This window comes from Neopsephotus bourkii, unplaced genomic scaffold (assembly GCF_033783945.1).
Source record: "Neopsephotus bourkii isolate Nb327-2 ecotype Australia unplaced genomic scaffold, CSIRO-AGI_Nbou_v1 NB_756, whole genome shotgun sequence".
NCBI classification, from domain to species: domain Eukaryota; kingdom Metazoa; phylum Chordata; class Aves; order Psittaciformes; family Psittacidae; genus Neopsephotus; species Neopsephotus bourkii.
This window is the reverse complement of record NW_026901254.1, coordinates 210366-224505: the sequence shown is the minus strand read 5'-3', so window position 1 is coordinate 224505 and position 14140 is coordinate 210366. Positions and strand designations below refer to the sequence as shown.

The following is a 14140-nucleotide window of genomic DNA, read 5'->3' as shown; positions in this document are numbered from 1 at the left end:
AGTATATGCTCCTCTCAAAATTCTGAAAAATTAACCAGCCCTCCCTCAAAGTAATCATATTTAAATGTATGATTTCACTTACGCTTGCGATTGTTTAACATCAAAGAGAATTTAAATACTGTGATCTTCTGAATAGCTTACTATGATTTTCATTAACTTTTATATTTAATCATATAAGCTTGTAAATTAAACCAACATTCAAAAACCTTTTAACTGTCTAAATGCAACTGTGCGTAGTTGAACTGTAGGTTTAATCCTTGCTACCTGAGAGACTTCAGACAGACTTAGCTTTCACAGAAGTACTGTTCAGATGATGTTGATAATCAAGGGCAGCAGTGTGCCAGCCCAGTCTCACAGCACAGCACTAAGTAACTCATCTTTTTAGTCTAGAATATGACTCATGGTGGGTGATAAACCTTTTAGAGTAACACCATAATTATGTGTGGTTTACTACTACATACAATTCATTCTTTTGGGGACTTCGTTCTCCAAAAAGTGTAATTACCAGTGTTTTAATAAGATAAAATTGAAGGTTTATTATTTTGCCTTATAATCCTTAAGGACATGGAAGTAGATTTTTACTTGTTATTAATCATTTTATAGCTTTTATTTCTTTTTGTCTTCATTCATTTGAGGAACTCCAGTTTACTATAATCTTATAAATCAAGTTTTTGGAAAGTGAGCTATGGAACAACAACAGCAGAGGAAGCATATACATGTATGTATTAAATATATATCTTGTCTTTAGTGATAAGAGAAGAAATATGGTTAACCCCGTGTTTCAAAAGCCATCTGCTCTATGAAAAGCTTTATAAAAGAAGAAATGTTTGAAGTTATTTTCTGAGTCTTTAGAGTACCCATTTTCAAGAACTGCATCTGTGTCTGGATGTTAATTTGATTTCATTTTTATTTTTCTGCAACTACAGGGGATAATTGTCTCTTTAGTGAAACCTTAGATGTGCCCATAAATTATCAATGTACAGACAATCTCACAGCAAATATTATAGAAGTCTCAAAAAGTTCATGGGAATTGGGAATTCTAGGAAAGCAGAAGTAACTCTGAAGTTTTGGAAAACCACAGAGACATCACTTGTGGCAACAGATGCTTGTCTCTTTATATCAACATATGTGAACCTCAGCCTTCGCAGTACTGTTGATAGGCTTCTCACTCCTTCCTTGATCTCTTTGGAAAAAGCTCCAAGCAGAAAATCAGAGCAAAGCCCTCCTCAGAACAAAGAAAATTGTGTGATTTTATTCCTAAATGGAGAAGGAATGGTTTAAGGATCCAGTTTTGCAATCAGCTGGATGGAGCACAGCTCTCATTGACCTAACTGTGAGATTACTCGGCACCTCATAGTACTGAATTCTGCTGCAGTTTTAGTCTTCAGCTCTTTGGAGCAGATCCATAAACTCTCCTCCTTATTTCAGAATGTTACAACAGGATGTAATTAAGTACAATTAACAAGGAGGTCAAATGGTCATCTGATAAACAGTGGCACAAACAGGCAGCATGAAAGGTCAGGGCTGCTAAAGCCACATAGTATTGATGGGAAAGAATATTGTGATTTAAGGCAGAAAAAATCCCAATGACTAAAACTGAAGAGATTTACATGCTTTCTATATTACATATACAAAGCCATGCACACAGACTGATAGTGTATGCACACATGCCTCAGAAAGACACAAACCTATATTCTGAGAACAAGAGCTAAACTAGCCACACATCCTTTTTCCATTACACCAGATCATAAATCTCAGTTTTTGTGCTTTAATTTCCAGTGTTTCTTTTTCTTTCTCATTATTTTGTAAGACTGTCTGGTTTAAGAACAATGGACTTGTTGCCCTTACAGAAGAGCTTTTTTTAGCCCTTTCTGAAATAATTCTCGAGATCACCATGAGGACACACAAGGTGTTACAAAGCTGTTAGGAGTAAAGTATTTTAAAGTGCACATAGCCAGAGTAAAAAGGTGCTTCATAAGAAGAAAGCTATTCCAGTACTCTGCAAGGTCAAGGAACGAGAGTGCACAGAAGTGAAAATTAACACAGAATTGTTTGCGTGTCCTCATTTTATGGACTGGAAAAGAGAGGCATGCTGGTTTCATTCTCTGTCTGAGGTTATTCCGGATTTTCCTATTTGGCTGCTCAGACATTTCTCTCTGTGACTTTCAGGTTAGGCTATGCTGGGGACAGGATGGATGCACTGCAAAATATTTTCACATATTTCATATATGAGGTAGCAAGGTAACCTGGTCATGAGTAGCAAATTAACCTTTGGGATCACTAGCATGTTATAGCTTGTAGTTATTGACAGATACCCCAGCACAGGTAACCTTGGGAACAACCTTCCCAAAGCTGTTCTCCTACTGGATCTCAGCCATCATAAATCACCACAAAGAATACAACTGTCATGGGGTTGTATGCTGGGCTTGCTCCCTTGGCTTTACCATCCACACCACTGTTTTCCCACTCTTGATTTCTCATCTAATGTTTTTACAAACCATACCACTAGAATCCCATGGCTCACGCATCAGGTGCCATCAGGTGCTATCTGCCCACTGCTCCAAAGTCAGGCTCACAAATCGTTTGCTGTCCCTACTTTTTCCTCTTCTGCAGTCTGTGTTTGTCAGGAGAGGACTCAACATCTGCCTCCAAAGCTGATGCCATCCATAGCATAAAAGTTGTATCAGACTTTGAAAACTTGTAAAAGTTTCTCTTTGAAATTATTTTGCAATACGTTATAGTTGGAATACCCCACTTATATTTCCCTTTCACTTTTAAAAAGGGATGTTTTAAATGGGTATGCCTAGACAAATTGTTATTAATTTATAATGATTAGTCTGTATTAGGGATACAGCTTTTCCAGATAATATGAATATGTATATTTTCATTAATTTTACTACAGTCAAATACATGAGAATTAGAACAACAATAATTTAATTTAATAGACAGTCTACAAAGGCATAGAATCACTGAATCATGGAGGTAGGAAAAAACCCTTAGGTTGTCCTGGGATCTGAATGGGTAATATTGCTAGGACAGATGAAGATAATCCTAGCAGAACTTTCAGCTAATCAAATTCCTACCTCCTCCGGACTTTCTCCAAAAAGAGAATTAGATGGAATTTTGTTTCTGCAAAACCAGTGGTTGTCAGTTATGAATATATATAATGTAGCAGCACTAGCTGTCCTTAGTTTTCTAGGCTCTGACTCATTATTAATTGTTTTTTCAGTTTGCCCTGAATTACAGTGGGGAAAAAAAAGCAAAGCCACTTTCTGGCAAGGTACCACATGTGCTTTTGGGTTGCATAATAGTGGTCGATAAAGCCAAGTTCTCAATCTGTAGCGCTGGAGCAGTTGCTCAAAAAAAGCTGTGAACTAATTTAAATTCACCTTTTGGAGCATCTCTCAGTAATAGCACGAAGTTTCTGAGTGGGGGGCTGGGCTGTAAACCCTCTCCTTTTCTGTTTGTTTTTCAGTAATTTTCATATAGAAGCAAATTCAGAATTCAATACAAAGCATAAATCACCTCCTGCTTCATGTACCCCACCCACAAACTTAAATAATGTAGTTGTCAGGGTTGACAAGTTCTGCCTGCTGTAGCATTTCTGTGTTTTATAGGAAATTTTAACCAAGGGTGTTATTTTAAGAGATGAGCAAATGGGGAAACCCCATGGCCTAGCCAATAAATATGAACTTTAGGTGCAATGGAGCACTCATAAATATGACTCAGAACAAGGGGATTCATTGTTTCTCCCGACCCTTTTAGCTGCTTCTCTGATCTCAGCCTCTCTGTGTGCGTCATGGCAGCCCTCATCCTTTAACCTGCGGTTTTTAAAAGCTAGCTTCTATGTTATTTATGGCTGCAAACGTTAGTAGCCCATCTGTGTGCTCCTTGCACATATATACTGAAGGGTGGGATAGCTGCATTTTATTTTGCAAAGACAAAAAGTTTTGCCCAGAGAGCCAAGTACCTGGAGAGGTTGGGGTAGCTCCTCTGCCATGAGCAATTAAGAAGAAAACTGCTCCCTTCATCTGCAAAGCTTACTAGGATAATAAACCTATACCTGGATTCATTTTCTCTTTTCTTTGCACATCATCTATTTTTATCATGTTCTTTGCCCTTTCTCTGCCCTCATGCACCTTCTTCGCCTTCATGGCAAACTTCCCTCCACTTTTGTAACTCCACTGGCAAGGGAAATGCTCTCAGTGCTACAACATCACACTCCATGTGAGGCACGGAGAGGCAAGACTAGCTCTCCCAGTAATACCAGTTCCTGCAGAGGCTGTTTCTCTGTTGTGAACCTTTCCCATGCTCAACAGGTCTGTGTCCACACGTGCACATTAGCCATTGCTTACTAAGAAGAAGAAGGCTGTTCTCCCTGTGCTTTGCCATTTTTCCCTTATGCCTGCTCTCATTCCTTCCCTATCCATCTCCCGCTCTGTCACCTAGTTTCACCACTTCTCGTTCTTTAATCACTTCTGCAGCCAAATGCCACTGACATAAAACTAAAGTTCAGGAACCCTGCCTGGATGGCAGGGGTTAGAAACAAGGGAAAGGATAAGGAGAGGATGGAGAAAAGTGTGGGAAATAATTATAAAGTCTGGTACCAACCAGAGCTCTCCTGAAGCCCTGGGGAGCCTTTCTTTAGCTGGAGGCTGCAATTGGCACTTCATAAACTGTTCATTCTCAGCTATGTGGAAACACCAGACGACACCTAGAATGATCAGACTGTAATCAATCAATTTTCTGCAAAACCCTATTAGTTTGCAGGCCTATGAAAGCAAGCTGAAAGGAACTGCTGTGGCTAAAAAGAGAAGAAAAAGGAACTGTCCGCGTCATAATTACCTCCATAACTCAGGCAGTAAGTAGGCAAGTAGCCATGGTAAAATGATTTGCATAATTTAACATTCAGAGAAAATAGTAACAGCAGCAGTAAGTGTGGGGGACCCCATATGTGCTGAAGTTATCTCCTGTTATCTAAGCAAACAAGCCAGGGTTTAGGAAGACAACCAAGAGGCTCTCCGTTAATTCCAAGACAGGCTGATTCTTCCCTTAATACCCTCCACACAGAGGCATCTCCACAAGCCTCCCTTTCTCTTTCATGGCTAGCCATAGTCACTCCAAGATTGTGTTTTCCTGGGAAAATATGTACTGTACAATACATACAATCCCCACAACCCCACCCAAAGTCTGTGTTTAGTCTGGAAAGGAGCACTTTCTAAAGAAGAAGCGGAACTGGGTCAGCCGTTCTTCCCAATGGGAAAAATATTAATAATAATATATATTTTTATATATCCATGCACATATATAGCTTTTCACCATGCACGTCTAACCATCTGCTAAATCAGTTTCTCTTCAGTTATCTGCAATTTCTTTCAAATCTGTCGGCAAGGAAAGTCAGACAGTTTTATACCCCAGTTAATGGAGAGCTTGACATTTTTTTGGCTGGGTAGATACAATAATTTACGTGGATTCAAAGTGTTAACTTTGGCAAAAAAATTAATTGACAGTTATAAAAACATTATTTTGTTAGATGATATTTATGGATCACACACAAACCTATTTTGAAGTAGAGCTGTGTAGTTCGTAAGGTTCATGTAACATAAGAGATTTCAAAAGACATAAAATATTTCACTATAAAACAACAAATGTAGTGTAATTACAAAAATGAATACAGAGAATATTTCTTGCTCAAAATCAAAAACAATCCCTAACAACCTGCTCTGTCATCACACAAAAATTGTTTTAAACTGCCTAATGAATCGTAATGTTAGGGTGAGGATTTTTAGGGAATGTCATACCATGGCCAAAGTTCTATTGTTCTAGAAATAAATAAACCTATTTTGCAGAAAGCTGTCTTAATGCTTAATTTGATCATATAATTTTATTTTATAATAGTTATTTCTGATGCATACTTAGGTCACAAAATATTAGCTCAACTCATTAGCTAAGAAAATCTTATGAGGGAAAAAAATTCTTGGGATTTCAACATGCCAAGTGTGGTGTATTTTGGGTGAAGATAAAATGAGACCCCTTGATCTAATTTGTTTTAAATTTTGTGTAAAAGAGTGAAAAATGTTATCTTACTGACTTTGGGTTGCCATTCGAAAAAACTTCGCAGATGTTTTCTCGTTTTCTCTCAGTATTGATCCACTTCCACAATTTAAAGACATGGGGTCTATTTGTTATTTAGCAAGTTTTATTTCTGTAATAGCATCGCCCTGTTCAAGGCAAGATAATAGCACTATTTCTGTCACCTCAGTTAAGGCTGTGTCAATATTTTTACTAGAAGCCTGCATTTTACGCACTAGAACTGAACCACAGCCAAGGAAATTCACGTAAGGTTAAAATTAAGACAGCAACATCTGAAATCCAGTGGAAAGAAAGAAAGTGTGTTCATTCCTAGGATTAGAGGAGAGAAGTTAATGATCCTGAAGCTTTTTTTGAGTGTACCCTTCAAACCCAGCTGCCCTTCCACAGATCCTGGCATTTTAAATCTTGGCACTCCATATCCCTTGCTGATGATATGTTAGCTGGGAGTGGAAGGCTGTAGGAGACGAATTAGATTAATTTAAGAAACTAGCTACTATATATGCTCAAGATTTGATTGCAGTTATGAATTCTTTCGTTTTTGTGTAACAAATATTTGTAAAGGTATTTGATGTGGACTGAAGTACTCTAGGTTTCTTAAAGTAATTGTTTAAAAGTTGCCTGCCATGTTAACATTCTCTGATGGATACAATGGGCTGTAAATCTTGTATGTACTTGCTTGGTTTCAAAGAAGAACATAATCTTCAAGACTGTGTACAAACTTTGAGTAAAGATGCAGAAATATGAACAGTCTGTCTCAAACAGGCAACATTTCCTTTGATTTCAACATCTTTCAGCATCTGATTTAAGAACTGATCACAGCACATGTGGTTTAAGGATTATTGTAATTCAGATTGTGGAATCACATTGTTTATGAAGTAAAAAACAGAAAAAAAGAAAAGTCTTTCTGGGGTGTATCAGTTATTTTAAATATCTCTGTAATATTTTTTCTTCTTTAAATAACCCTGTGTATAGGTCAGGGTAATAAATTTTATAGTGATCTTCACATTTAAGTTTTTGAAATTAATTTTGTATGCTGAAAAAGTAAACACAGCATAAAACCACAAAATGAACATATTGACTATGTTACAAAAACTTCATATCAATCCATAGAAATACAGAGAAAGAGAACAGAGTTGCTTAGCAAATGCAGCTCTCTGTTTACAGAAAAAATTACAGATGCATTGTAAACAAATTAAAGTAGAAATCATTTGAATTCCATGATGAGGAATGCTTAAGTACAGTGAATTTAATGATCACTTTAATGCTGATGGAAAATTCAGTCTTCGAGATGTTTAAATGTAGTTTATAAAGAGTGCTGCTGTTTCTCCAAGCCTCAGTCACATACAAATTTTTTTATTCAATCTTCCTCTTTTGGTGAGAGGTGAAGAGTGGGAACACTAACATTTATCTTAACAAAGTCCTTCCCTAACCAAATTTTGACTGAGCAGAAAAGTGAGTAGAACTACATGAGTATTATTTGTCTGTTCTCTGAGGAACAGGGTATCCTATATATGTCATTTTGGGAGACCGGCCAAAAAGAAGATGCCAAAACTCAAAACAGTCAGGGCTTTGCAACAATATAATAAAATATAACAACAGGATAAAAAAACAGCCAGTGAGGAAAACAAAGTACTGAACTTGTAGGTGATATAATCAGATCTCTGAAAACCCCAGTGTATTTAGTGGAGGATTTATTCTTTAACTGCTGGACCAACCCCAGTTAATTCTTCTGTTACACTCATCAATATTTATGGAGAGCTGCCAACACACACAGTCTTATACAAAATACAGGACAAGACATAGACTCTGTTGTGTTGTATCTTTCAAGAAAGAAAAGAGATAGAAATTCTGGTATAAATTCCAATATAAAGAGCAGGTGTTTACAATTTTAACTTCAGCAGAAGAAAATGCTGTTTGTCTTGTTTCTCTCCCTGCTTGCTTGACAGAATTACAATTGTGTTTCCCTTGATGATTATTTTTTAAATTTGTTATGGAAAGCGAAGCATTTTCATCTCTGACAGGGTGATTTTTATCAAAATAAGCATATAATTTTCATTTTTTATTCTTTAATATAAAATAATTTGTCCTTGTCTGTATTTTACTTTCTTTTTTTAATCCTATTCAACCTTTTCAATCTTAGACTTAATAATTCTAACCTAATATTGCAGCTACATATTTCTTGTTTTAATATACATGTTTTGAATTATTATATCTGGCTACAACTATATACAAAAGTTTCAATTTAAAATATCATGATGATTAATAAAGCTTTATAATTGCACCTTTTGTAATTAATGGTGTGCAAGTATGAACAAGGTGAATACTATTTCCAGAGCAGATTAATTTGATACAAGTTGACTGAGGTTTCTAATCTAAACCCAGTTGAGTTATTACAGTGCTGCATCAGCATTTATTGATTTTAAGGTACAGTGTTAGCATTCACTTATCACTGCATATTTTTCCCCATTGTACATTAAAAGAGCTTGCCCTCATCTGTCATGATATTATACTGCATAAATCACATAGAATGGTTACCCGTTTCCATGATTTATTTCATTTTTATGTTAATTATACTGAAACATAGGATTGTTTAATAAAAATGTTGAAGCTAATCTATATTGGTCATCAATATTTCTTACGCACATTACGTGGTGGAATGTGTGATAAACCACAATATCCAACATGTATGGAAGGGCATTTAAAGTGACAAGGGCATTTAGGATTTAGATTCACTTAGAGCTGAGACACATTTTAATTTTACAAAGGCCAAACGAAACCTGGCATTTACACAGTATTTTTTTTTTTGTAAGTTAATGGTGCCTATTAATCATAATCAATAGAAAAATAAAATATTTATCCTCCAGTTTTCACAGTTTACAAGTATAATATATGCTCAGAATTACTTTCTTAAGGAAACACTGGCTTCTCAACAAAATAAGACAAATATTAGAAACTTCCAAGTCAAGGAAAGACACTCAGTGGAAACTTGTGTTCTTCTAAGACAGGGTTTTTGTCTGGGGAAGTGTGGCAAGATCAGGCTACGATATATCTGACACTGAACCTTCAAAGACTTCTACTTATACACTGTTAGTCCCCTTGAAATCAAAGACATTTCATGAAATCAAAACCTAGATTCCATGTAAATAGTCCTCAGGGTCACTGATGAAATGGTCTGCAGCATATTTACTGAAGGTATTTCTCAGGACACATGAGGAAAATCTTTGTGGGATCAGAGCCTTGACTAACGCTGAGATCAGACCATTTCTTATTTTCCTTTATTACCATTTCAAATTCAGCAGACTCCAAGTATGATGGGTAAATCAAGGCATATAATGATAATTTAAAAGTAATACATGGATAATATGTAACTTTTTCTTAAGGACTCAAAAGCCAAAGATTTAATTTTTCTCTAGTCTGCTATTTCAGGAGCAAGAGCAACAAGAAAATGTATTTAGAGTTGTGGACATATGCTACTTTTACAGAAAAAGATCTCAGAATTGAACATCTACTTATCTGCCAAATAATTAATGAAAAGTAATTATATCATTACGACAAATAAACTGTAGAAACACTAGGGTATCATTTTCCTAGAAATTCTAGTTGTTAAGGATTTTAGTGTTTGGAAACATTTTTAATCCTGCAGCAAAAGATTAAAGACCTGGTTGATATAAAAGGTACAAAATGTCTGATAATCTGAAAGTATTTCAGAACATGTGCCATTGTTTAAAAAGTTTCTACAGAAAGTATAATCCTTGAAAATGAGAGTTCATCAGATTTTTTACCAGCTTATTGAGAAACTCCAAGTTTTCAATTAAATCTCTTGCTTTTCAGGTCACACAAGAAGGGGGGGGTTAGCGGACTTTATGAGTCCTGTAGAATTTAAATACTTATAAAAATAATGAATAAATTTCATAAATTATTTGCAGCTTTCTTAATGAGATTTAACTTGCCTTCTAGTAAAGAAATCTGTTACTGCTTTTTTAACCACAACATAACTGGTAAGCATGTTTATTATACTCAGAAGCCAATATAATCTAGTTTTATCAGTGTCTGAACTGATATCATTTTCAAAAGCATTCTTTTCTTGCATGTTTCTGGTGTTTAATACTCTACTTGTTATTTAATTTATTTATGACACAGAAAATAAGAACCATTGCAGACTCTAAGCACCACAGCAGTATAATAAAACACAGTCTGTGGTTATTAAATAGAAATAACAAAGAAACAGCAGCAGATTATTTAAAATCCAGCCATCCAGCTGAAAAGATAAATAAAATTCTGACACCAACAGAAAAAACCAACAACTAAATAACCTAAGAAATCTTTCTTTTTTTTTTAATGCTTTAACTTTTCCCTTTTCATAAGTTTCTAAGCTTTAAAATGTTAACAACCGACTTTTGTTCATGTCTGAGCTTTAAGCAAAACAGTGAAGGAAATAGCCAAGCAATAGACATAAGTGTTTGATTTTTGAGATTTAAAGAAAAAAAAAAAGGAAAAGGAGTTAGTTGGCCTAAGGCTAGAATTTTCATTACATCAATGAAAGAAAGAAAACAGAAGCCAGCAGAGGGGAGTTATAGAAACTGACTTTATATAAACACTGAGAAAAATCTTTTTCCATGGCCACCTACAACGTAGCTACTTTACCTCAGTACTTTTCTTTTACCGGTGGCACAGCAGCTGGGACCTGACATTTTACAGCAGGTTACGGTCCAGCCAAGAGGTTTGCCCCTAGCAGGACAAGGCTAACAGTCTGTTAGAAAGAACAGAAACAAAAAAAATTTCCACATACCTAAATTGACAAAGCTCATGACCATGTCAGCATCATTCAGAAAGTTGGTGTCGTGCAGGCTGGCTAAGGGAGGATTCTGTGTGCTCAGGGGGGTCATGCGAGATAATTGCATTCTCCGCGAATATCCATTTGGGGAGGCAGGGTATCCTTTCCGTATCCCTCTGCTGTCCCCTGCCATTGATCCCTTTAGTGAATACTCCAGCTCCTCAGTATCCTCTTCATTTGTCATAGCATTATACAGGTCCAGCATAAAGAGGGGTGCAGAAGAAGCCTGCTTTCCTGGTGAAAATGGTCTGGGTCTGTGAGGTAAACCCAGGATAGAGAGAATCTCTCTCTGAATCTCCCTTCTCTCATGATTCCGCAGCCTCCTGTAAATAAAGCTTGAATGGACATGATTGTCTCCTAAACCTCCCTGTGCATGACCCACCAGAACCCAGCAATTCCAGAGCAAGCCCACGAAAGCTTTGAGCACAGTTGTGTTCATCTTTGAAAAGGAAAAGAAAAAGGAAAAAAAAATAATAAAAAAAAATCTTTTCTCCTACTTGTTCTGAGTTCCTATGAGGTCTGCTTTTCCAGTGGCTGAAAAACAAAATTTACCTATTCTTCATGTCAATGTCATCTCTAAACGTAACATCTTTGGTGATTTCTCTCCCCCCACCCTGTTTAAATATTATGGAATGTGTCAGGTTGCAGTTATTTCTAAGAAAGCTGAAATTCAGACTTCCAATTTTCCACTGTTGTTATCGTTTTTTCTGCATTTATGGAGCAGAAGACCAGTATTTTGTCAGCTGACCTAGGCATTCCTATATAAACCTTAGATAACCAGGTCTTTGATGGGGAGCTGTGTTAGCAAGAGCTGTTCTTCTGACACATTGTAGTTCCCAGAGTTATCTTCCCTTGTTATTCTGAGTTCTTCGTACACCTTGCGCTCTTCCCAAGATAAAATCCTGAGTCACAGATTTGTCTTGATCTGTACCTTGGTGATGTAACACATATTTGTCCAGCAGCCTGGTGATAACTTTAACATCTTTTGAATCGCTTGAGTGTAAAGTAATTCTAAAGCATGTACTAATCAAATTAATGTGTTGCCATGAATTTACTCGCAAAAAATAACCTTCTGTAAATCCATTCAACCCTTTTCAGCTTCTGAACTGTTATTTCCAACTCTAGCAGGCACAAATATAACAGCTCTCTTCAAGAGAGATCTAAAGACTAATGTAAGCACAACCCTGCTGGGAAAGAAGAGGCTTCTCATTGTAATTTGAAACGGGTATAGCAAAAAAGTCCTTAACCCTTCTCTTGCCAGACAGAGGTTTAAAAACCTCTCCCCCCTCAGTTTACAGTAATATACCTAATTTTGGCTATCGTCTTTTTTTTTCCTAACAGCTTGCAAAATTAATTTTTACTTTAACAATTTTACGATGTGTAGATAGCTGAAGGCATGGCATAATGTGGAAGCCCTTTTGAGTTCCCTTATGAGTCCATGGTTTAGTAAACTCGAATAGGAAACTTATAACAGACTAAAACAGCATCTCACTAATTCAAGAGATGTTTATATTTTAGGTAAGTTTAGCAATCGAAGCTGACCTTTTTAACAAACTGCAGGAAATTTTGTCGGTGAGGTTTGATTCACTCTTTTCTAAAAAAGTTGGGAATGTAATCTGACTGAAACCAAATTTATTCAGCAAGTGAGATTTCAAGTTGTGCATAACCAATGGTGTAATTATGGTTACAATCACAACTTTCATAAACTGTAATTTGCAATGATAATTTATTCAAAGTACATTTTGACTTATAAATCTCTATACTACGTTTCGCAGTAAATATCAAAAGCTACAATTTAATCCCACAGCCTATTATTAACTGGAGAAAGAAACTGCTTAGCTGAAGAAATAAGAAGTATTAAATAGATTTTAAAGCTGTTGCCCATGAAGTTAAGGTTCAGTTTAGAATTTCTGACAGCCAGAAACTGGTGTTTTCTTTCACTAAAAAAAAAATAAAAATCAGTGTTAAATTTCATATTGCTCAGATTATTGGTAGTCATTTTACCCACTGCTATGAGTTGCCTTTGGTTAAGAGGGCGTTTTCTTTTGATGAAAGGGAGAATAAAAGGACAAAAAAGGGTTGGTTTTTTTTTGTGTCAATATGACGTTGAGGAATAAACCAGATATATAAAACTCATCCCCTCATGTTTTCCTCCACATGACTAGTACATATTCAGAGAATCATGCATCTCATGAGTAAACCTGGGAGTGTGACTGCAAGTATAGTCACAACTTACAAAGCCAGGAACAATTTATCTAGGATATTAAGAACAAATGAGCTTTTCTCATATATTCTGAGTCCTAGTCTATATTTACAGTCTAGTCCAGTTATTATTAAAATGTAGCTGATTCTCTCTCATAAATCAGCACACGTAATGGACAGTGCTTCTCCCAAGGAAGGATGTATCGCATACTAGACCTGCTGAATTAACACTAAAATTAATTATGAATGTATTCAGTAAAATTCCTATTTTCAGCAGAAGAACAGTCAGAATATGTTTTCTCTCCTCATTTAGGTTTTCCCTCAAAATCCATTTGTTATAAGAAAAATATTATTTTCTGGTTTTGTTTTGCTTTCACTTGTCCTGCTCAGACAGTTGCAATGATACATTAGACTTTACCATACATATATCTTCTTTTGAATTTGGCCATCACGTATCCTGCAAAAAAGTTTATTTCTCTTTTCCAGCAATATATTTCCTTTTTTTCCCTAAGCATTCATAAAAGCCATTGGATTGATTGCTCAGAGGATTTAAGTCCTCAGCCCATCAGTATGTCCAGCAATAGAAACTTCCTGTATTATCCCACTAGAGTGTCTGGAGTTCCACATTTAGTTAATCTTTTCCCATTGAAAAAACAAAAATGCCCTCAAATTTGAGGATGTTTTTATGTAGTAAACATTTTTCTAGACAGAGCTAGAAACATATGTTTGACGAAAGCAGCTCCTGTTATTTTCGGATAGAGCCACAGCCAAATATGTCACCTAAATACAAAGGATTTATTTTACATTAACCTACCCTACACTGAGGCACCAAGCATCCTTGGCCAGAACACAAAAATAAAAATAAAAATATTTTTTGTTAAAATAAGCACAATGTCCTTTTGTAATAAACCTGTGTTCCACAAACAGTCATTGTTAACATGGATGTCTCATACATGGGAGAGAGAGACAGCTCTGAAAATGAAAGCCATTGCTGAAGTAATGAAAGAGATC

General features: G+C 36.0%; 1 protein-coding gene across 3 annotated transcripts in view; it reads right to left on the bottom strand.

The window, feature by feature from the left end:
- Positions 1 to 12075, bottom strand: part of BMP5 (bone morphogenetic protein 5) — a 58644-nt gene extending 46569 nt beyond the window's left edge. For 2 of the 3 annotated variants that reach the window (XM_061354927.1, XM_061354929.1), the window contains exon 1: positions 10883 to 12075. In XM_061354927.1, the coding sequence (XP_061210911.1) occupies positions 10883 to 11366 (484 nt within the window). In that variant the 5' untranslated portion in view covers positions 11367 to 12075. The remainder of the gene's footprint in view (positions 1 to 10882) is intronic. The other variant, XM_061354928.1, reaches the window with a different exon arrangement.
- Positions 12076 to 14140: the final 2065 nt, after the last annotated feature.